This window comes from Blastocystis hominis, assembly GCF_000151665.1.
Source record: "Blastocystis hominis, Singapore isolate B (sub-type 7) whole genome shotgun sequence assembly, scaffold_4".
Lineage (NCBI taxonomy): Eukaryota > Bigyra > Opalinata > Blastocystidae > Blastocystis > Blastocystis hominis.
Window position 1 is genome coordinate 510,207 of NW_013171849.1, and position 20,727 is coordinate 530,933.

A 20,727-nucleotide genomic window follows, 5' to 3' on the forward strand; every position below is an offset into this window, starting at 1 on the left:
TCGTGCGTATACAAGTGAAGGAGTGCCAGGTAGCCACAGTTGTTGGCAAAGATCGACTGGTATTTCACTTTGTTCACACGGAATACACGGTTCGTACCTGCCAGCGGGAAGTCATTCATCTCACCAAAGCTGTCCTGGTAGTTCAGCGTGCCATCGGGTTCGCGGAAGCAAGACACGAAATGACCAAGGTTGCCATTGTTTTCAAAGGGTATCCAGATGATGCAATTCGCCGGTTCTTTGTACTTCTTTGCCAAGGACTTGTACTTGTCCAATTCCATCACATCGAAGTCGGGTATCTCGAGTTGCTTGGCCAAGGAACGGACTTCATCGAAAGTCATTGGTTCAGCATCCACATTCATGTAGCCGTGGGTGTAGAGCTTCTTCAGTACACTCTCCTTCGGATCACTGACTTCTCTATCTTGTTCTCGTTCTGTGGAAGGGCTGTGAGGATGCGATTCTTTTTTTTCGCCGGGACTGCCATTGCGTTCACCTCGTCCGAAAGGTCCGAAATGTCGTAGCCAGTGCCGGCTTTGCTTTCCTTTCCCTGAATCTGGTTTGCCACATCGCTCACTGTACCCTTTGCCATGTCACCCACAACGTTCGCGAGCTGCTTCACGGTGTCCGATCCTGTCTTCTGGGATACATAGTTCACACCCTTGTTGATCGCGTTATTCGCAGCATTCGTGCCAGCATTCACCAGGATATCGGTGATGGGTTTCAACTTCTCGGCATTGTTGTCGTACCAACCTTTGATCTTGTTCCAAGCATTCTTGAAGAACGTGCCAACACGACTTGAACCGGCGTACATTGCTCCACCTCGGACTTCGATGTTTTTACTTTGTCGTTCGATGGCTTTCATGGTCTTCAACACGTCGTCGTAATCGCCAGGGTTGATTCCATTGAGGAACACAGCAGAAGCTCCGCCGAATTTGAGTGCACCTCCCTCCTTACCACTAATCAAACTTTTGAGGCTTGAGATGATCTGTGGAGCCATCTGAATGAGTGCTGGGATGATCGTGGCAGCGAGAGTACCAAGTGCTCCGCCCTTCTTGAGACCAGTCAGTTCGTTCATCAATTGCGCTTCATTGAATGCCAGTGCGCCACCTGTGTCCGAAGAGAAGCCAATGGCACCACCAGAAGCATTAGATTTACAACCTCCTCCTGAGTTAACGTCGTTAAAAGCAATGGCTCCACCGGTGTCCTTGGGGGAGGCAACGCTGTTGCCTCCCGGGCGACCGTTGGTCGCCCCATTGAAAGCAATAGCTCCAGCACTTTTCGCTGGAGCTCGCTTCGTCGCCCCTCGTTTCTTGGCTCTCTTTGGTGTGTTGTTTACTGGTGTTTCGAGTTCCTTGTGAAGATTCAATGTCTTGCGTCGATCCACGATCGTTCCACTATCCTGTTCTCGAAAATCGGGTTCGCCATAGAAGGCAGATATATCAACAGTGAATGGAATTGCCATTTATGTATGGGGGAAATCGTAGATTTCCCCGGGGCGACGAAGTCGCCCCTATGAATGGGGAGAATTTCATTCTCCCCGGGGAAGCAGCGCTTCCCCATTCGTACAAAGTGAAAAGAAGATCAAAGATATATTCATTAGCCATTGAAACCCTGTGTAATGAACATATCCTTGATCGTGTTGTACGTATTTTGCAGATATTGCTCGAATTGTTGATCTACATTGACAGCAAACCGTTTGATCTTGTTTTTCATGTAGTCCAAATAATCATGAGTTAGGTCCTTACTATTAGCTACTCGTATGAAGAAACTCATCAGTTCGGGGTCTTCATTTCGATCACGATAAGCCCTGAAGAGACGTGAGAATCCAAGGTCATTTGCGAATTGAGCGAAAACAGGATTGTTGAAATTGCGAGCAAGCAAACTTGAGAAAGCAATGAAATCGTCGCGAGTATCATCGCTTTCCCAACCTTCCTTGGTGGAATTAGAATCTTTACTTTCATACGCGTCAATCAAGGCTGCAGCTCGATTCACTTGATCGATTGCTTGAGGTGTGAAACTAGCATTTACACTTTCAGATTGACGGTCGTTCAGTACAATCACAGGTTGAATTTGTGGCTGATTCCGGAAATATTCATATGATTGCCAAATGGCATCCATTAAGTTCTGGATTCCTCTCATATTCTGCTGATACAATTGTTGATATAATTGTTCCCGGGACAGCTGAGTATCAGCAAAATGATTACTCATTGTAGTAAGCAGCTGACCAGTTTGAGCATGTCCATCAACAACTGCATTACCAACATCTGTCAACAGGTTGTTAGTTTGAGTCTGATTATCAGTAAGTTGATTACCCATGGTAGTGAATCCATTTGTCAACAGGTTACCAGTTTTAGTCTGATTGTCAGCAAGTTGATCAACAATTGCACCCGTAGAATCTTTGATTAACTTGGTTGTTTGAGCTTGTCCTTGTTCATATTGGTTGCCCAGAGCATTCGTACCATCCAATAGTTGTTTCCTAGTTGCCTTTCCCTCTTCTGCAACCGCATTACCAAGAGCTAGCAGATTCTGATTCGTAGTCTGCAATTCATTGGACACGTTTTGAATCAAAGGTGTGAATGTATTGAATGATTCAACCAACCGTTTGTTGATTTCATCATATGCTTTTGCCAACTCAGCAGATACGAATTGCTGAATGAAGCTGTTTCGCTCTAGCCATTGTTTCAAGAAATCATTGTACTGCGCCTTCATGAACTCTGTCAATCCATCGATTCGTATTTCACTTTGGGTTGGAATCAATGCTTGGATATCAGCAATTGCAGGAGGATCAGGTTTGTTTTCAATTCCTTGGAGACGAGCTTCGACTCCTTGCAGATATCTATTACTCTCCTCAATCACAGCCTTCTGTTGATTTACCAAGTCACCAATTTTCTGGATCAAATTGTCATCTCCTGTTGCAATGCTTGTTGCCACTTCAGCATACTTATCACTCAACGACTTGATTCCATCGTTCGTATTTGTCAATTTTGTTTGTACACCTTCCAACAATTCTAACATCTTAGGATAACCCTTGTCCTTATCTTCCAGGAAATTGATTCGTTGTGCTACATAAGCTATTGCATTATAAATATTGCCAAGGTTCACCTGGATATCAAAGCTGTTCATCACAGTAATCACTTCATCCAACTTGTTGATAATGGACGTCACATCCATCTGTTGTACGATCTGATTCGTCACATTCACAGGTTGTACTTCGGGTTTGACCATCCATCGACCACGTTCAACACGGCCTGCAGATACCAAATCCTCGTATGCCTGAGTACCTCGTTTCACTTTCTTTGTCACACCACGAACATATACCGTAGTATTATCATCATTCCACAACAGGAATGTTCGCTCTGGATCACCTTGTGCTGTCACATTATCTCGCAAGCCAGAAAAATCATTATGAATTATTGCACTCTGTTGAGCAAATGTGTTGATGCTTTCTCCCATCTGTTGAGCTGCATTCGTTATGTTGTCCGCAGCATTCTTCATTTCGTTGATGCTGGCTCCAAGATCACCAGGCAAATTCACGATTTGTAATTCGCCAGCCGGTGCTGTCGGGAAGATGATACGATAGGGTGATACTGGTTCGTATCCAAATGGATTATCAAAGATAGCTCGTTTCTCCATATCAGACAACTCGTGATTCACAGATTGGACAACGATCTTGTTGAATTGTCTCTCAATTTTAGCATTGTAGACCACATTGTCCTCGAATGAGTACAACAGTACGTTCTCATCATCAATTCGCTGCATTTGATATCCACGCATGTCAGAGACGGATACACGGCGACGTTCAGCAGGTGAGAGATTCATGTACGAATCAAACAAGGTTCGCTTCTGTCGCCATTGTTCGCTCCTCATTCGCTGTTGATTGAATTCACTTTCAACGACTTTATCGAAATATCGATTCAACATTTTGTCCATCATGTTTCTCGACTTCACTTTGTGTGGTTTGAATCGAATGATGGGAATTGTAGCAACGTATTCATCCATTTACTATGGGAGGAACTTTGTTCCTCCCGGGGAGACCAACGTGGGGAAGCGAAGCTTCCCCGGGAGGGCAACGAAGTTGCCTCTCCCCAACGGTCTCCCCTACTTTACTTTGGTGTAACAAGATATCGTGAATGAGATGTACACATTCGAATTCAAGGAGATCGGACGGTCATTCGCGTCTGTCAGTACCCAATCAATGTAGTCCAGGTTCGATTGTTCAATCACATCGATCGATAGGTTGTCCCAGGTGATCATGTTGTTCAGTCCCATCGATACATGAATCAGGTTATCGATCAGCGGACTCTTCAGACCGAATGTTTGAGCATTGATACTACTGTAGACTCGGATCACACTCATGCCATTCGTGATGTCGTAGGGTTCACTCGCTACCATGCCTGCCTCAACGATACCTTCCAACTTGAGGATACTCGTGTAATCAGGTGCGCCACTAAGGTCAACAGCGGTCGCCACATCACTGTTCAAGTATGCTCGGTTAACATCGTCTACCTGGATGGAATCGGCTATCGCACGGCATAACTCGGTAATCGAGTAGTAGCCAGGACCGACGTTGTACACCATTTCAAACCCTGACAGCATTTGAACCTTCACCACATTCATTGCACGAATGTTCCAGAGAGAAGTGGTATCGATCTTGCATGTAATCGAAGTGATCTTGTACACAAGGTCACGAGGCATGATCACTGTGTTGAACGTTTCATGGTATCGTTCGTTGTTCTTCGGAATTACTGTATTGTGGTTAATCACACTCACCGGTAGTGCACGATTATGACTCATTTATTGTGTAGAAGTGAATGCACACTGTAATCGGCATTGGCAGGGCAATCGTTGCACCGGTCTTATCGGTCAACGAGAATGACCATTTGCGACTTTTGGGTACCACGACGTTCATGTGTGCATTCTCCGTAAACTCCTCGTTCAATACAACCAACGGAGACTGTCGTCGTTCTTGCATGTTGTTCACTCGATCAAGGACAAGGCAGGTGCCAGGCGATTCTCCCTTCATAGTCACTCTGTCGATTACCATGTCGCTTTTGATGAGATTGTTACTTGTGAATTCATGTTCGTACGTTCGAGCAATATTGAACACTAGATTCATTTATTATTTCCTCCTGAAACGGTGAATCCGATTAGCAGGTACACGTTCCCAATGAACGATAGCGGGTCACCATTTTCATCCTTCAATTCGTACACGATGCGATCAAGCAATTCAGAACATGGTACCAACATGCGATTCTTGTAGAAGTAATTCTTGTACAAGCTGTCCATCGGGACATTCACAAGCAGTGGTATCGTCTTGCTTTTCACGATGTTGCAATACAGCTGTATGTTCGATAGACCGTTCGTGATATCGACAGGATACTCGGCAACCATCGGACCTAGTTGGCATAGTACACACCATCGTCGAAAGGGATACGCCATGTATGCGATTGCGATCCTGAAGCGGGAACGATGGTTCCCAGGTTACCACTCAACGAGAACACGTAGTCAGCGTGAATGTAGTACCCATCTGTCTCAGCTTTCCATCGTATGTTCAGTGCAGCCGAGTCAAAACACTGGTTCATGTGCCATATCATGTCAGCCTGTGTCAATCGTGATGGTATGGTCCACGTGAATGTCTGAACGTCATCTGTGTACGTGATATCAGTCTCGGGGGAAGCACTGCTTCCCTCTTCGTCCAGTGTCATCATTCCGTACGGGAAGCGAATCGTCGTGTTAGCCGTGTACGACTCAGATTGTTCCCAGTCAACGAAGGTAGCCAATGATGGAACAACAACTTCATCATTCCTCACATAGTGGGGCAGCGAAGCTGCCCCGGGGAAGCTTTGCTTCCCCACATACGTAACACGTGTCGGTTGTATGAATTCGATCGACACAGCACGATCGGAATACGTACTACCTTTGATCATATTCGTCACATTCAGTCCATCGATGTTTGCCATCGCAAACTCGTAAGGTGATGTCAACTCGGGCATCCTGATGTAGTAATTGCGATAAAACTCGAAATAACAAGACAAATACACACCACCTGGTTCAGCGTATGGTCCGGGTATAATCTTGAAACATGGATTATCACAAAACAATATGAATCGTGGTTCTGTACCATTTCGACATCCCATTCGTACTCGACCACCATTATCTGCAATGACATATACCAAGTACCCTCCGAGAGATGCATCTACATATATCTTATTGATCACATTAGCGATCATATTCACGATATCAATAGCGCTATAATGACCTCGTTGGATTGTGAGAGGTCTTTCGCCATATCCACGTATTCCAAGTATAAAATTCGTCGTATCGATAAACACTTTCGTGTGATATATACTATCCTTGGAATACCAAGGTCCGATCGAAGAACCATTCGATGACACCAAGTCACCTGTATTTTCCGATGTGATATGCAATTCCAATTCTGGTGCATAGTCCTTCGCAGTCCATGACATGCTTTCTCTATTGTCATTCACCGTCCACGCAATCGCATTCTGGTGAGATGGAGGTAGTTCCATAGCACTCGCATATCGAGCATTGAGCTCATTAAAACATGTGGTTGTAAGAGTATTCATCTTGATCGGGGTAGACGTATCTTCCGTTATGTAGAATTCACCACTATCGAGTACTGAGCCATCAGCTAGGCGCATTGTGTATGTCGCGAGAGGCTTTAGCAGGAACCGATTATCATTCGTACGCATTTTCCAGTCATACGCAATGAAGGTGTTTGATCCTATATACGCATGACCACCAATACCTTGATCATTCGTCATATCAGGTGGAGAATCGCTTTCAGGGTTGAACGAAGTTTCCACTGGTCGTTCGATGCACAGGTTCTGCACAGATGGAGACAGTTTGAACCATGGAGTCCAACCAAAACCATTGATCGTCGTGTCAACACTGGATCGATCGAAATACCATCCGTCTGCTTGGACATTGAAGCGAACATGATCATCCTCGATCGTCATGGATGTGAGTGGAAGCACTTTCACCATTTCAGCACCGACAGCCTCGATGAACTCGCTGAACGTGTAGTAACCGACAGGCATTGTCAACATGTGCGATTCCCTGCTGTCAGTAACAACCACGTGATTACATGAGGAAGACAGGTAGTAGCGCTTCGGGTTATCCACTCCTTTCACCAAGATGTCAGATTCGAAACCAAGGATCGACCTGATCTCTGGTGCATTCGTGAAATCAATCATGTAGAAGTGATCTACAGTGATGTGGAACGCATTCTCACCGCTATACACCAATTCGAACAGGGCATCACTTGCATTCAGCTTTGCAATGATCGTTTCGATGTCGTATGCACCGCGTGGTATCGTGATCTCTTGAATCGTAGCGCCAGCATTGATTAGCACCATTTGATCAGTCGGCACGTTGTGCAACACGAAGTCCGTATACAACGACACAGACGAGATGTAGCACTGGTCGAACGAGAGAGGATTGTCCAGCTTCACTTCCTTCTTGGTGGTATTACCGAACACTTCGATCATGGAGAACTGATTAGCGGAAGTGACGCTATTTTCACTTTGCTCGTACACATCCTCAATCGTCAACTGGAGTTCGAATTCGCCGTTCAGTCGTAGCATCTTGCCATCCATATCGCGGAACACGAACATCAATTGATCAAACCGAGTGATCATTGGAATGCACACGTCTTCCACAGTTCGCACGTAGTCAGCCGTTGGATCGTCAATGATCATCGTGGTGAGCAGGTTGTTGTTCTGGTTGGCAATCTTCAGGTCCGATGATCGCACGATCGTCGAGTAGACCTGGATCACTTGGCGATTTCGAGTGATATCAATCACGTTCGATCCACTGAACGAAGCAGGTAGAATGACCGTTCGTCCATCGAAGCCGAGGATCTCACGAATATCAGGTGCATCTGTGAAATCAATGGTGTGTGGGGACTGAATCCAGATACAACCGAACGACGAGGCATTCGTCGATATGGAGAATGTAGTGTCAGTCATCATATTGAGCAAGGCAATGATCTCACTGATCGTGTAGTAACCAGCAGGGATTGTCACAGTCTCGTCATTGCTGTTAGTAACCACATTGGTCGTGTCCACGTTGTTGAACATCGAACCATTAGGATGAAACAACACAGTCATGGAAGTGATATAGGGATTCTTGTACTTGTACGGATTAACCCATGTAAATGAGCCATTGGTAGGTGAGCCTTGAATAAGCATGGAGTAGTGCATGGTCTTTCTCTCTTTACCTTAGTCAACAAGACAATGGGGAGGAATCTTCGATTCCTCCCGGGGCAACGTAGTTGCCCCATCACACCCATGGATACCATGGCCTACAATGGAAGTCAGGTTAACATTGGCCGAAATTGGCAGTCATGGGTTTTCGCGCGTTTCTTGTTATGGACAATACGGTAGCCAGGCAGGCAATGGCAGAAAAAAAGTTCACCGCGGTTATTTGGTAGGAAATGGATTTCCGCGTGTTTTACGCCATGGCTATCGAGGTGGTCAGGAAGACAATGGCAAAAAATGGCAAAAATGGTCGAAAATGGTCGAAAATTGATTTCCGCGGTTATTTGGTAGGAAATGGATTTCCGCGTGTTTTACGCCATTCCCCTACTACTTGCTACAATTCCAATCATTCGATTCAAACCACACAAAGTGAAATCGAGAAACATGATGGACAAAATGTTGAATCGATATTTCGATAAAGTCGTTGAAAGTGAATTCAATCAACAACGAATGAGGAGTGAACAATGGCGACAGAAGCGAACCTTGTTTGATTCGTACATGAATCTATCACCTGCTGAACGTCGTCGTGTATCCGTCTCCGACATGCGTGGATATCAAATGCAGCGAATTGATAATGAGAACGAGCTGTTGTATTCATTCGAGGACAATGTGGTCTACAATTCTAAAATTGACAAACAATTCAACAAGATCATTGTTCAGTCTGTGAATCACAAGTTATCTGATATGGAGAAACGAGCTGTGTTTGATAATCCATTTGGATATGAGCCAGTATCACCCTATCGTATCCACTACCAGAGAGCACAGGTTGGCAATGCACAAATCGTGAATCTACCTGGTGATCTTGGAGCGAACATCAATGTACTGAAGAATACTGCTGAAGCCATATCGAATGCAGCTCAACGAATGGGAGATAGTATCAACACATTTACTCAACAGAATGCAGCGATTTACCTTGATTTTGCTGGCTTGTGAGAAGATGTGAGTTAACATGGTGATCCAGAGCGAACATATCTATTATGGAATTACGACAATAGTACGGTATATGTTCGTGGAAAGACAAACAAAGTGAAACGATGTAGTTAAACATATAATGATTTGGTATCTACAAGCTATGTTGAACGTGGACGATGGATGGTCAAACCCGAAGTACAACCTGTGAATGTAACTCAGGAGATCCACCAAGAGATAATTGTGACAACTATTATCAACAAATTGGATGAAGTGATTACTGTGATGAACAGCTTTGATATCCAAGTGAACCTTGGCAATATCTATAATGCAATAGCTTATGTAACAGAACGAATCAATTTCTTACAAAATGAGAAAAAGGGTTATCCTGTGATGATGAAATTGTTGGCAAACGTTTATACTAAATTGACAAATACAAACCAAGAAATCGAGATGTCGAGTGAAGAAACACGTCTGCGATTTACAAATCAACGATTTGAAATGCCGGTACCAGTAGTTGTGTATGTTGACTTCGAGTCAGCTAGTGATGACAAGAATAGACACAAGCCTATCATGTTGTCTTGTTTGGGCTTATCTCGCATTCCAGCCATCCAGACTCAACTGCAAGTCTTCCACGCACCACATGAGGACAAGAGCAACCTTGGTCCTTTCATAAATAATTTGATTCGATTACAAGAAAACGTGAAGGAGTATCTCTTTGATGATTTACTCCTCGAGAACACTCCCGAGATCGAGAGAGATTATCAGTGAACGTCTGTATGTCCATTCTGTCGCAAGAAACTGGAGGACGACAAACTGAGACATCATGCACATGTGGCATGTGAGTATTCGAATGACACCGAGACTCGTTTCTACGAGGCAGGGCAATACATTGGCACCTGTTGTACCAAGTGCAATCTCCATTGCTCGTTCAACAAGAAGAACTATCGTTTGCCAGTCTACTTTCACAATGGGTCGCCTTACGATTTCATCTTCATCATGAAGCTTATCACCGCAATGCCTGGAGATTTAAGTCATTCCAACCACCGAGGACAAGGAAATGCAAATTGAGTACAATGGCATTCAATTTAAGGACTCGTTGAAACTCATCAGCAGTCCACTGCGTTCCATGTGGCTCAGACACTTGGTGGAAACCTCGATTTGTACGTGCACACCAAACAGCAACTATGCAAGTACTACGAGTCTCGTAACAAGGAGTGGAGTGACGAGTACATCGATCTGTTGACACGGAAGGAACTTATGTTCTACAGTCTCATCAAATCATACGAGTCATTGAATAATACCGTCATTCCTTCTCGCGAACAATGCATTGATGATATGAAGAAAGAGATGATGCTACAAGGATGAATATGATCACATGGTGAAGCTGTGGAAGACATTCGATATCAAGACATAGGGTGAATACTACGAGTTGTACAATGTACTTGATGTGACTCTCATGGCCGATGCATTCGAGCACTTCCGCATTATAACACTGAAGGCATTCGGTGTTGATCCAAATCCACGATTCCTTCTACTACTGCTTCTATGGATTGTTCTTCGTTATATGAAATAGCACCAATTTGATGATTTCCAAACACTTTCAACACTTTCTGCTCATGGACCACAAATCCTTGATTCATGAATACTCCATTATTGGATTGCAATACTACACATTCTCCATTACTCAATATGAGTGAAATCCAGCCATTTGGTTTCATTTCTTTACCCAAGCATCCCTGCACACTTTGAATAATGGAACTATCAATATGATAGTTATTAATAGCAGAATTGACAAAATCAGCAATGTTTTGCATGGAAATGAAAAGAAATATGGTAAAACGGTTATTTTGGAAACAAGATCTGTTTCATTATTTCTCGATAGAACACACGTCATGGATTATTGTGTATGGATTTGATATGCTGGTGTGTTACAAACTAGAATACATAAAATAAAACCTCATTTTCTCCACCCATTTCTATTTTTCTTTATTTCGGTGCATTTCCATCTATTCATATATTTTTGTGTTATTTTCAGATACTTATAGCTATAATTGTAAAATATTACGCATTTTGATCACCTTTACTCTCCTGTTAGAATGGCTGTTCTATTAAGTCTAGAATGGATATATGTTCTTCAAAATATATCAATTATGTGGTAGTTAATCTTGTTTTGCAACAATCGAACTCACAATAGTGAATACTGTTGGAATGGTTAGATTCGTAATAGAGAGTATGGCAGTAGTATGTAGAATGCAAAATCCATCATTTCTATTTGACAAGTGGATTATTGTATTGATTCTCTGTTGATACTTCGATTCTCTTCTGTCACAATGACCATCCATATTGAGTACAAAGAATGATATTGCAGAGAAAGGAATGTGGTTCATAGATTGAAATGGTGAATAGGAATCATAGTATCATTAAACAAAACAATCGATTGAAATGATCACAGTTTACTTTTAGGTTTTCATGCTTTTCGGCACAATCTTATTTTAATTCACATCGAACAACAATGTACGTCGCTGCTTGCGACCGTATCAACAATCTCAATTATTTTCTGTTTCATGTTTAAACTGAGGTCGTCAATGACCTAATCATATCTTGGCACGAAATTCACTCAAACGCCAATACTATCTGGACACGATAATATAATACCGATAAACTCACTTTCGGAAAGATCTGTAAAGTTAGACTCATTTACACCCTCAATCCATTTTTTATCATCCATCAAACCTATCGATTTCGTTATCGGCATTTTCAATGTCCATAGAACGTATTATTTGAGCAAACAATAAAAAACAAGAATGTAAAGTCATAAATATCCTCAAACCGCTTTCTAGTGGGCATTTTACAAATGAATTCTGTGTAGGTCTGCTATTTGCAATCAGATGGCCAAGCGCCATAATGCTTCTCCATCCCCACTTCATTCGACGTATCCTAGCAATCCGAAATGTCACAATTCCCATAATCAATCCGATGAATGTTTGCTTGTATGTTCCCCTTGCCTTTGGACCAAACAAAAGCAACCATGATCCGAATCTCCGATTCGATTCTACTATTCCGCATTCTCTCTGTGTTTTCACGTATTGTATAATATCGTAAAGAGTCAGAAGCTTATAAAAACGATTTCCAGAACATCAAGATGAAATAAAACGAATTGCCCACAAATAAGAACACGGTAATTACCAGTAACTCTGATTTGCCCTTCTATATGTTCGATAAGCCAGTCATGGATTTGTGGGGATGTATACCGATCATGAAGAAGATTCAAAGTGATTACAATTATTCCAAGAGAACCATAAGTGGTGAATTGGCACATGCGTTGTGCCGCTCAATCATCTGTGGAGGCACTCTGTTCCCTTCAGATGAATGAAAAAAAGAAAAGAAGGATCGCCCAATAAGTACACATGTTAAGTTTTATGAGTAAAAGAGAAAGATAAGTATAAGAATCATTTAAATTTTACCAACCGAAGTAGCTGTTCAAAGTGAACTCACTACAGAATGAAGTACATACGAGACAATTATTGCTAAAGTAAATCAGAGCTTTTTTTCATATTATTGTTTAAGTGTAGGGAATGCAGTAAACCCTTAGGTCTACACAAGGGTACATTTGAGGAAGATAAAGTCTGCGATAGGAAAGTACAGAACAAACATACCTTATATGGTTAAAGACCAAAATACACATCACTAGGCAAGTAAGATTCACATTCGATTTGATTATCTGTTCATTAATCAACCCTTGTTTTTGGTTTATTCGCCTCGCAATCCATACAGACAGCAAAGGAGAAATAGTCTACTTTTCCATTGGAGAACATGATCATCTTTATTTAACCAGAAGCATGATATATAGATATGGATATAGATATAGATAGATAGACAGATAAATGGCTCTATAGGCTCATCGCATTGTTGACCATTTTCATTTGATAAAACTCCTGCAATGTCATTATTTGACTATAGATTTAATTTTAATAATGATCACCATAGTCTCTTTACAGAATACAAAATCAGGAAATGTAATGCAATACTAATGTGAAATATATGAGCAATTCATTTTCAATATCATTTCAAAATCTTGATTTAGTAATGAACTACTATGAAAATTGTATTAATAACTTCTAATTGTTTCAATTTTTAATTGATTGCTCATTTCTCAATTCAATAGGTACTGTGATTACGCTTTAATGTTTCCTATACTATACAATATCTAAGAAAATGATTGTGGTACACAGTTTAACGAATTAATGAAACTACAAAATGAATCAACATCATTCCACATCGTGAATTGTGAATCATTGGAATGAGTTCAAATTGGAAAATATAGTTTCAGTGACTGTGAAAAAGTATAATCAGTGAAGAATTCAGTAAATTTAAAACAATTAAGTTCTATGTTTTATGACATTTTGAATACTATTATTATCGGAGTTCTAGTATAGGGTAATACTATAGAATGAATCGTTTGTTGAAAATACGTATCATCGTTTTTTACAATCGATTGAAGAGGGATTGGATGCATTATATCAATTAGCATTAACAAGAACCGAATATATATGAATAAGAATAATGTATTATTGCCTTGTCTTCCCTAATGAGAATTATCCTATATAAACTCTATTCTTCTGAATAAAGAGATGATGATAAAAATGTGGTTTTGATATAACTAGTTATTCCTAAAGATGACAAAAAGTGTATCAATATTTATTCATCACTCGTGATTAATAATGGCTGGATATCTGGTGAATCCTGGCTTAATAAGATAAGAAAGTACAAAATCGATTGAAATGAAAAGAGATAGAAGAGATATTCCAACCATAGAAAATGGATATTAAATAATGGTGATGAACGTAAACTATTGAGAATGAAACATGATAACACATATAATATACATACATTTGCGATTACATTGACAAATTTGTGTCATATACATATGCTACTCTTTTCATTATGTATACTAGTATAACTCCGATAATAAGCGAACTATAGATAAATGATTTGTATCAAATCTCAAGTAAAAAAACAAGAGTATAGAAGAGATTAACGATATTACATTATTTTAAAATAATAGAACGTGTATTGAGTACTTAAAAAGCCGAAATACAAAACAACTGGTTTTCAGGCACTCGGTGAATTTATCCATTTTGGTTTATGCACTTCTTTTGTTACATTTCGTTCATTAACCAAATATTATATACTTACATTATTTGCTTGAATAAACAATCAAGAAAGAATGGATCACTGAACTAGAGAGTTTGAATGGATCCAGTCAACACGATGTGTGTATTGGCAAACAACCCATTCAGTGTTTTCTCTGCTCGTTTCTGAAGACCGATCGCTTGTCTCCGCAACTCCGCGCGTCGCTTCATCGCTCTCTGAATCTCCGATTGCACATTCCGCTTCTTCTCCTCCATCGTCTCTACTGCCTGCTTCATCGCCTCTCTTCGTTTATACTACGCTTCACCCCTTTTCCCTCACTCCTCACTTCACTCATCAAATCGCCCGCCACTACTTTGCGGAAGCTTTCATCCATCGCTAATCGCGCTAGCGTAGCCACTGTTCCCTCCATCTCCCCAATCACGCTCTCAACCCGCTCAATTCCCTCCTCAATCTGCCCCATCGACACCGATTCAACCGCTTCTGTGCATGAGTCTATCTCTTTGTATCAAGTACGTGCGATCTCTGCATTGCAGCCAATCGCTAGAAAGTGTTCGTCAGCGCTCTGCTTCCATTCGCGGAGTCGCTCCTGAAGGAATGTCAACAAACAAAACAAATCGTCCAGCAGCTCGTTTCGAGTCTGCTGCTTTGTGAAATCGAGTTGTTGGATACAACAAAGACAAGGAAAACAATCGCAGAGCGGCGTGGCGGATTCTTTCGACTGCAAATATGCCGAAAAAGACGCGAAATACCTCAGAAGCCATGAAAACTCGGACGATAAAACCGTGGAAATCACTTTTGAGACTGCGGTGTTCAATTCGCTCGCATTCTGCTGTAAATCCGAAAGAATCGAAGCTTCGGTCATTTCGTTCGTCTATGGGGTCGACAAATAAAAAGAATAAAAAATACTTCAATATGCCATTCTTTGCGATAGGCGCTAATGGCGTCCTCCTTACGTTCAATGCTTCGTTTTTGTTCCTATCGTGAGAATTTCGCTAAGAATATTCACATTAATTCGAAGAGTAAGCGATTCACACACTCGTTCGTCTTCCTTGGTTTGACGAGTGATGGAAGGACTATTTGGAATGAAGGCAACCAGCCTATTTCATACAGCTCGTGATTCACAATTTGTTTTAGTCGAAGAGCCACATCGGCTAGATAAAGGTTGTTCGATTCGTATTTTGTGATCACTGAAGAAATAGAAGCGAGCACAGGGTCTGTATACTAGAGAGAGCAACGATGTCAAACAACATACAGATCCTAACAAGGTTTTTGTGGCCTTTCGCTTTGAACAGAGTTCCTCAAACGATTTTTTGATTTCAAAATAGTCGTCCGCTACATCATTACTCACACACCACTTATCATACGCAACGCGCTTAACCCATTCTCTTCCATCACTTTATTCATCTCCTGAACACTCAAATTCACGTCTTGAAGCTTCTTGCTCCTACTCGCTCAGCTCGCACTTTTCGTAACACTACCAGTCTTCTGGAAGCTTCCTCCGACTTCTGCACCAATCTGGAGTTCATTCCTCTCCATCGCACGCCTACCAATAATAGAGTCGAATTCAACCTCAATTTCGATCACACTCGACTATCTATCACCCCTTCCACACATCTGGTACCATGTGTCTACTTCTCTAAAATTACTTTTCTAACAAACAATTCAATGACTTCTAGAATCCGAACGACGTCTGCTTCCAGAACGGCTGCGAGAACCTGAACGGCTCGCATCACGACGTCCACTGCGGTCTCGACGGCTGGAAGAGCGGTAAGAGTGGCCGTAGCTGCGGCTGCGCGATCGGCTGCGCGATCGGCTGTGATGTCTACGACCATGGCTGTAACTGCGGCTACGATGTCTGCGGTGACGATCATAGCTACGGCTGCGATCGCGTGGCCTGAAATCAACGTTACTGGAAGGTACCTACTCTCTTCTGGGAGGGCGCGCATCAGCCATCGAGACGCGCATCGTTTGGCCGTTCAGCTCCTCGCCATTCTCGTCCAAGGCCTTCCGTGCCTCGTCCTCGTTGACGTAGCGAACAAAACCAAAACCTCTGTTTCCACCATCATGAGTATTTCGAGGAATATAGATATCAGCAATCTTTCCATATTTTTCGAAATGGTTGTTCAGATCCTCCTTCCTAGAGATTAAGATAACGAACCATAAATCGTACGTAGCATCGTTCGGAAGATTGTCAATACGAACGGAGAAGAGACTATTGACGTCAGTAGGAGGACGTGTGTTATCCATCAGATTTTTTTTGGTCAACCAGGAGAGGCTCTCTTATGGGAGGCATGGGTGGCTCTCCTTCTTTTCTCGCTACTGGAAGGATGCGACCGAGTTTCTCGCATCATTAGGATGTTTTTGACAACCCGGCTCTGTCAAGCCCACTATAGTTTCCATTTCGAATTTTTTGTTCGTTGACAGTAATTTGAAATCTTTCTTTTCCTGATTCTTCTCTCCATTTTCTCCCTATAACCATCTCGCATCTATTTACTATCTCCAACATTTTTGCGATCACCCTTTATTCATCCTTTTTCACTTTGTATTCTTTCCTTTTTGAAATGTACCGAAAGGAAGATTTGAACGAGAGAGACGGAAAATATTATGATGATGAAGGGAACGAGTGGATTCCAAGCACCCAGGTATTACTTTTCTTGGTGACTCGATTTTAGCGAGCGGATGGTACATGGAGACCTGCTCGTCGTGTGAAATCGGGGTATGTCCCAATCGAAGAGAGAAAAGTGTATCGACCTCCGATGATCGCTGTAAGTTCGAGTCTTGTGTGTCTCCCTAGATGCGTGAACGATTGAAGGCTGCAGCTTCAAGTAAAGAACCTGCTCCGAATCGCAAAGTGTCTCCAAAGCCAAATGTCGCAGTGGAATCGGTTCGTTCTTGTTCGGTTGCTTAATAATAGCGCAAATCGGACAGCAATTCTGTTTCTGAGACAATCAGCGAGCCTATTCCTGAGAAGCCTGTGTCCAGAGAAGTATCAAGAGCTGGAGATAGGAAAAAAGCGTCGCTCTCCGAAGAGGAATGCATCAAGAAGATTCGTGAATTGCGAAAGCAGCTTAGTCAGGTGGATAATCTGGTCCAGAAACGGGACAATGGTTTGAAGTTAGAGTAATTTATCAAAACGAGACTTCATCCTTAGTTTTGGTCAATTGGAGTTGGTGGAAAAGCGAATGTCGTTTGTACAGGAACTTTCTATGGTTCTATCGAATTATTTGAAGGATTCGTTGAAATTGAGCCCGGAGGAATTGACATCCAAGTTGAAACAGGAAGATTACCAAAAGTTTGTCGTTCTTGTTGAGTGGATTCGCCAATTTAAAAAGAGTTAGGAGGGAATGTATTCCTCGTAAATAAGTGATTGAACAGGAGAGACAATTTAAAAGAATAGTTGTAACAATCTACCTTCATCGTGCTTGTTCTCTCAAACAAATCTCACTTCGGTGTTTCTTTTACCGAATTATCACTACAAACTCCCGCTTCCGGAGTGGAAGCCGACTTTAACGTGGGAGACTTGATTTCCAGTTTGTCGACAAATCCTTTCAACTGGTTATGTTTCTTACTCATCCAGTTGGCTACACTGGCGCAACGATTGATATAAGCAGGAATTCCTTTACCTACAATGATCGTACACAACTCGTTCGAAAAGTTGTTGCAATTTCTACAGCTGATTCTAGTAAGCGCACTCCGCACTTTGAAATAAGATTATAATTATCACCTCGATAAGTCAAACGCATGTTTCGAATTACGTCTTTGATTTGTGCCGGAGATAAAAAAGTCTCGCCCATATCGATGGTTTCTCGATACTTGACTCCGAGCACGTTACGAGGGAGAGACGAAATGATACCACCGCCTTCTCCATAGGAGTACTCCCTTCCTAAGGGTCATACGGCTGTTTCACGAGATACCATCCACAACAACTCCCGTATGTAAAATGCCCATCCCTATACCTAGATGTTACAAACAGTGTTTGCAGCTACCGTAGAGCAAATCGTTCCTTTCAATTAGATCATACACCTAGTTCTCAGCAAACACCACTTCACAGAGTTACATTGACTTTCACTGGTCTTCCACGATAAGGTAGTGCAGTAGACATACTTTATGAAAAAGTCTTTAAAGCAAAGTCCGAAGAATTTGTTTGTTATAGCCAGGATCCTTTTTTCTCTTTCAAAAATAGATAGATTGATCGTAGTGAACAAATAGAACGGCTAAGTGTGTTGTGACCGTTTGTAAACTCTTCAAATTCTGCCGATTGCTCATATGTTTTGAAGAGAACAAGATAAGAAACCATTCGACTAAAAACCGAAAAAACGTTATTTTCGGCTCTTTGCCTCCACACTTTACAAATCGTCTGTACTCTCGTTTTTAAAAATAAACAGATTATAAAAACAACTGATTGATGAAATCGTCCATATTCTCGTTCTCTGTGTGCTCCACTTCCACACTTGTCTTCCAGACGTCGTTGGACGTGGATATCACCTCATTTCCGTCGGCATCAATCTCCTTCTTCTGCTCATTTCCCATTCTATTTGCACTAGCTTCGGCAGAATCGGATTCTGAATCGCTTTCCGAACTTGAATCTGAGCTTGAACTGTAGTGAACATGTCCATTGACAGTTTTTGGTTTCTTCTGCTTCTTCTGCTTCTTCTGCTTCTTCTGCGTCTCCTTGATCGGATTTTCATCTCGCTTCACCGATGTTTGGGAAACCAAAATCTCTCTAGACGCATTCTGTACAATGTCCTTGGAAGGAGCAAGTGGCGTTGCGGAACTCGCTTCTACTTGTCCTTCCTCCTTTAGAATCGATGTAATATAATCAAAAACGTCCTGCGAAGTCTCACAAGCTTTGCGTTTCTTCCGCAATTCAGGATGCTCCGATTCTGTCTCCCGGATTTTTCTGTGGAAAAGCTTCAATCTAATTGTAACTTGCCTCTCATTAGAATACGCGCACGGGCCGCAGAGCCGGACTTTCACGAGCGTCGAAACAACTTTTCCCTCCAAATCCTTGTAGCGAAACGGAACTTCATAAGAACATAATTCGTGCGTGTTGGTATTGTCACAGTGGAGGTTGCCACACGAAAATTGACCCTTTCCATCGATGACTTCGCGTTCTGTTCGCCAACGCATGCCGATCTTGTTGATCTCGTAATAGGTGAGGTCGACAAGCGCATACTCCTTGTATAATCGATTGTAATAACGGATAGCGAGTCGCTGCTCCCAGCTATTCCTCACAAAACCACACCTTCTCTACTTTTGTGCTTTTGATGCGTCGGATTCCATTATAAAGTTATAGTTACGCGCAATAGCGTCACTGTCCGTAATCGGACCTGTCACATTTTTCGGATTGAGCTGCCGCTTCATTTCTGCATATTCCTTCATTAGTTTTCGGTGCTTTGAGAGTAGATCTTTTCCCTCATCGCTATGATTCTATCTTATAAACACTTCTCCCAAATTATACTCTAGAATGATGATGGCGATGACGATGACGGTGGCGATGACGATCGCTGCTCGTGTCCACCATATCTCATCCAACGACGACCAAATAGATTTTTGTGTATTCACGTATTATAGTCACAACGATGGTATTGAATGGCTACTGACGATCTTATGCATTAGGACCCTCAAGAACGAGAATATCCAAAGATGTGGCTATTTCAACGTAAACATATTTCTGATCCAATTCTGTACACGAAAAGAGAATAATTAATCAATAGAAAGGATTATTTGATCAAACGAGCATTTGTAGAGTTTATCACGCCTTTGGGGGAAGCCCAAATTGGAATCAATCCTCGGTTTAACGAGCAGGATGAGGATGAGTTTCGATTACAAGATGTACTCTGTTTGTCTTTGTTCTTGTCTAGAAATGTTTGTATAGTCGTGGTCAACCGTCTCAGACCAAAGTATCACGCAAAATACTCGTGTACACGTTTCTAAGTTTGGCATTCGTCAATGTCGGCACTCTTGTGGGTCTGCTTGTTTCAGCGACTGTTAACCGTGAATATTCGAGCTACCAGCGCAATGTCTCGTACTTCATCGTGATCGTATCGTTGCTTCTAACGATCTACGGGTCGTACGCGATGCAGCAGCAGTCGTTAAACCACTTGACAATGTTTTTTTTAGATAGGAGCGAAATCGAATTTAGATATACCTCAGTGAACTTGGGCGTGTCTGTGATTTTGTTTCCCTTGTCTCCCACCCCGATCTATTTTGTGCACTTTTTCTTTGAATTGCTTCTCATTTACATCGCATATCAGCTCAAATATCGTCTTGTGTGCAAATTGACAACTTGTGAATTGTAGGACGATTTGTGGTTTATCCCTTCATCGACCGAGATTTCTGGCCAAATCGTGTTTTAAATCGTGATGGGGCGTCCTCTTAT

General features: G+C 42.1%; 5 protein-coding genes; 1 reads left to right on the forward strand and 4 right to left on the reverse strand.

Annotated features, from left to right (window-relative positions):
• Window positions 1-4,780: 4,780 nt before the first annotated feature.
• Window positions 4,781-5,041, reverse strand: GSBLH_T00003768001 (uncharacterized protein; the record flags this gene model as incomplete). The annotated part of the gene is made up of 1 exon (XM_013042557.1): window positions 4,781-5,041. One exon carries the CDS (start codon window positions 5,039-5,041, stop codon window positions 4,781-4,783), a length of 261 nt encoding a protein of 86 aa, XP_012898011.1.
• Window positions 5,042-5,109: 68 nt separating this feature from the next.
• Window positions 5,110-5,436, reverse strand: GSBLH_T00003769001 (uncharacterized protein; the record flags this gene model as incomplete). The annotated part of the gene is made up of 1 exon (XM_013042558.1): window positions 5,110-5,436. The coding sequence occupies one exon, from the start codon at window positions 5,434-5,436 to the stop codon at window positions 5,110-5,112; it is 327 nt and encodes a 108-aa protein (XP_012898012.1).
• Window positions 5,437-16,007: 10,571 nt separating this feature from the next.
• On the reverse strand, window positions 16,008-18,361 carry GSBLH_T00003770001 (uncharacterized protein; the record flags this gene model as incomplete). XM_013042559.1 has 6 exons in its annotated part: window positions 18,332-18,361; window positions 18,260-18,301; window positions 18,045-18,228; window positions 16,516-18,012; window positions 16,270-16,482; window positions 16,008-16,239 (listed from the first exon to the last, which is right to left on the reverse strand). The coding sequence occupies exons 4-6, from the start codon at window positions 16,590-16,592 to the stop codon at window positions 16,008-16,010; spliced, it is 522 nt and encodes a 173-aa protein (XP_012898013.1). The 5' UTR covers window positions 16,593-18,012; window positions 18,045-18,228; window positions 18,260-18,301; window positions 18,332-18,361.
• Window positions 18,362-18,731: 370 nt separating this feature from the next.
• On the reverse strand, window positions 18,732-19,727 carry GSBLH_T00003771001 (uncharacterized protein; the record flags this gene model as incomplete). Its single annotated transcript, XM_013042560.1, has 2 exons — window positions 18,732-19,575; window positions 19,600-19,727. 2 exons carry the CDS (start codon window positions 19,725-19,727, stop codon window positions 18,732-18,734), a joined length of 972 nt encoding a protein of 323 aa, XP_012898014.1.
• A 264-nt stretch (window positions 19,728-19,991) lies between these two features.
• On the forward strand, window positions 19,992-20,647 carry GSBLH_T00003772001 (uncharacterized protein; the record flags this gene model as incomplete). Its single annotated transcript, XM_013042561.1, has 3 exons — window positions 19,992-20,032; window positions 20,063-20,180; window positions 20,210-20,647. The coding sequence occupies 3 exons, from the start codon at window positions 19,992-19,994 to the stop codon at window positions 20,645-20,647; spliced, it is 597 nt and encodes a 198-aa protein (XP_012898015.1).
• Window positions 20,648-20,727: the final 80 nt, after the last annotated feature.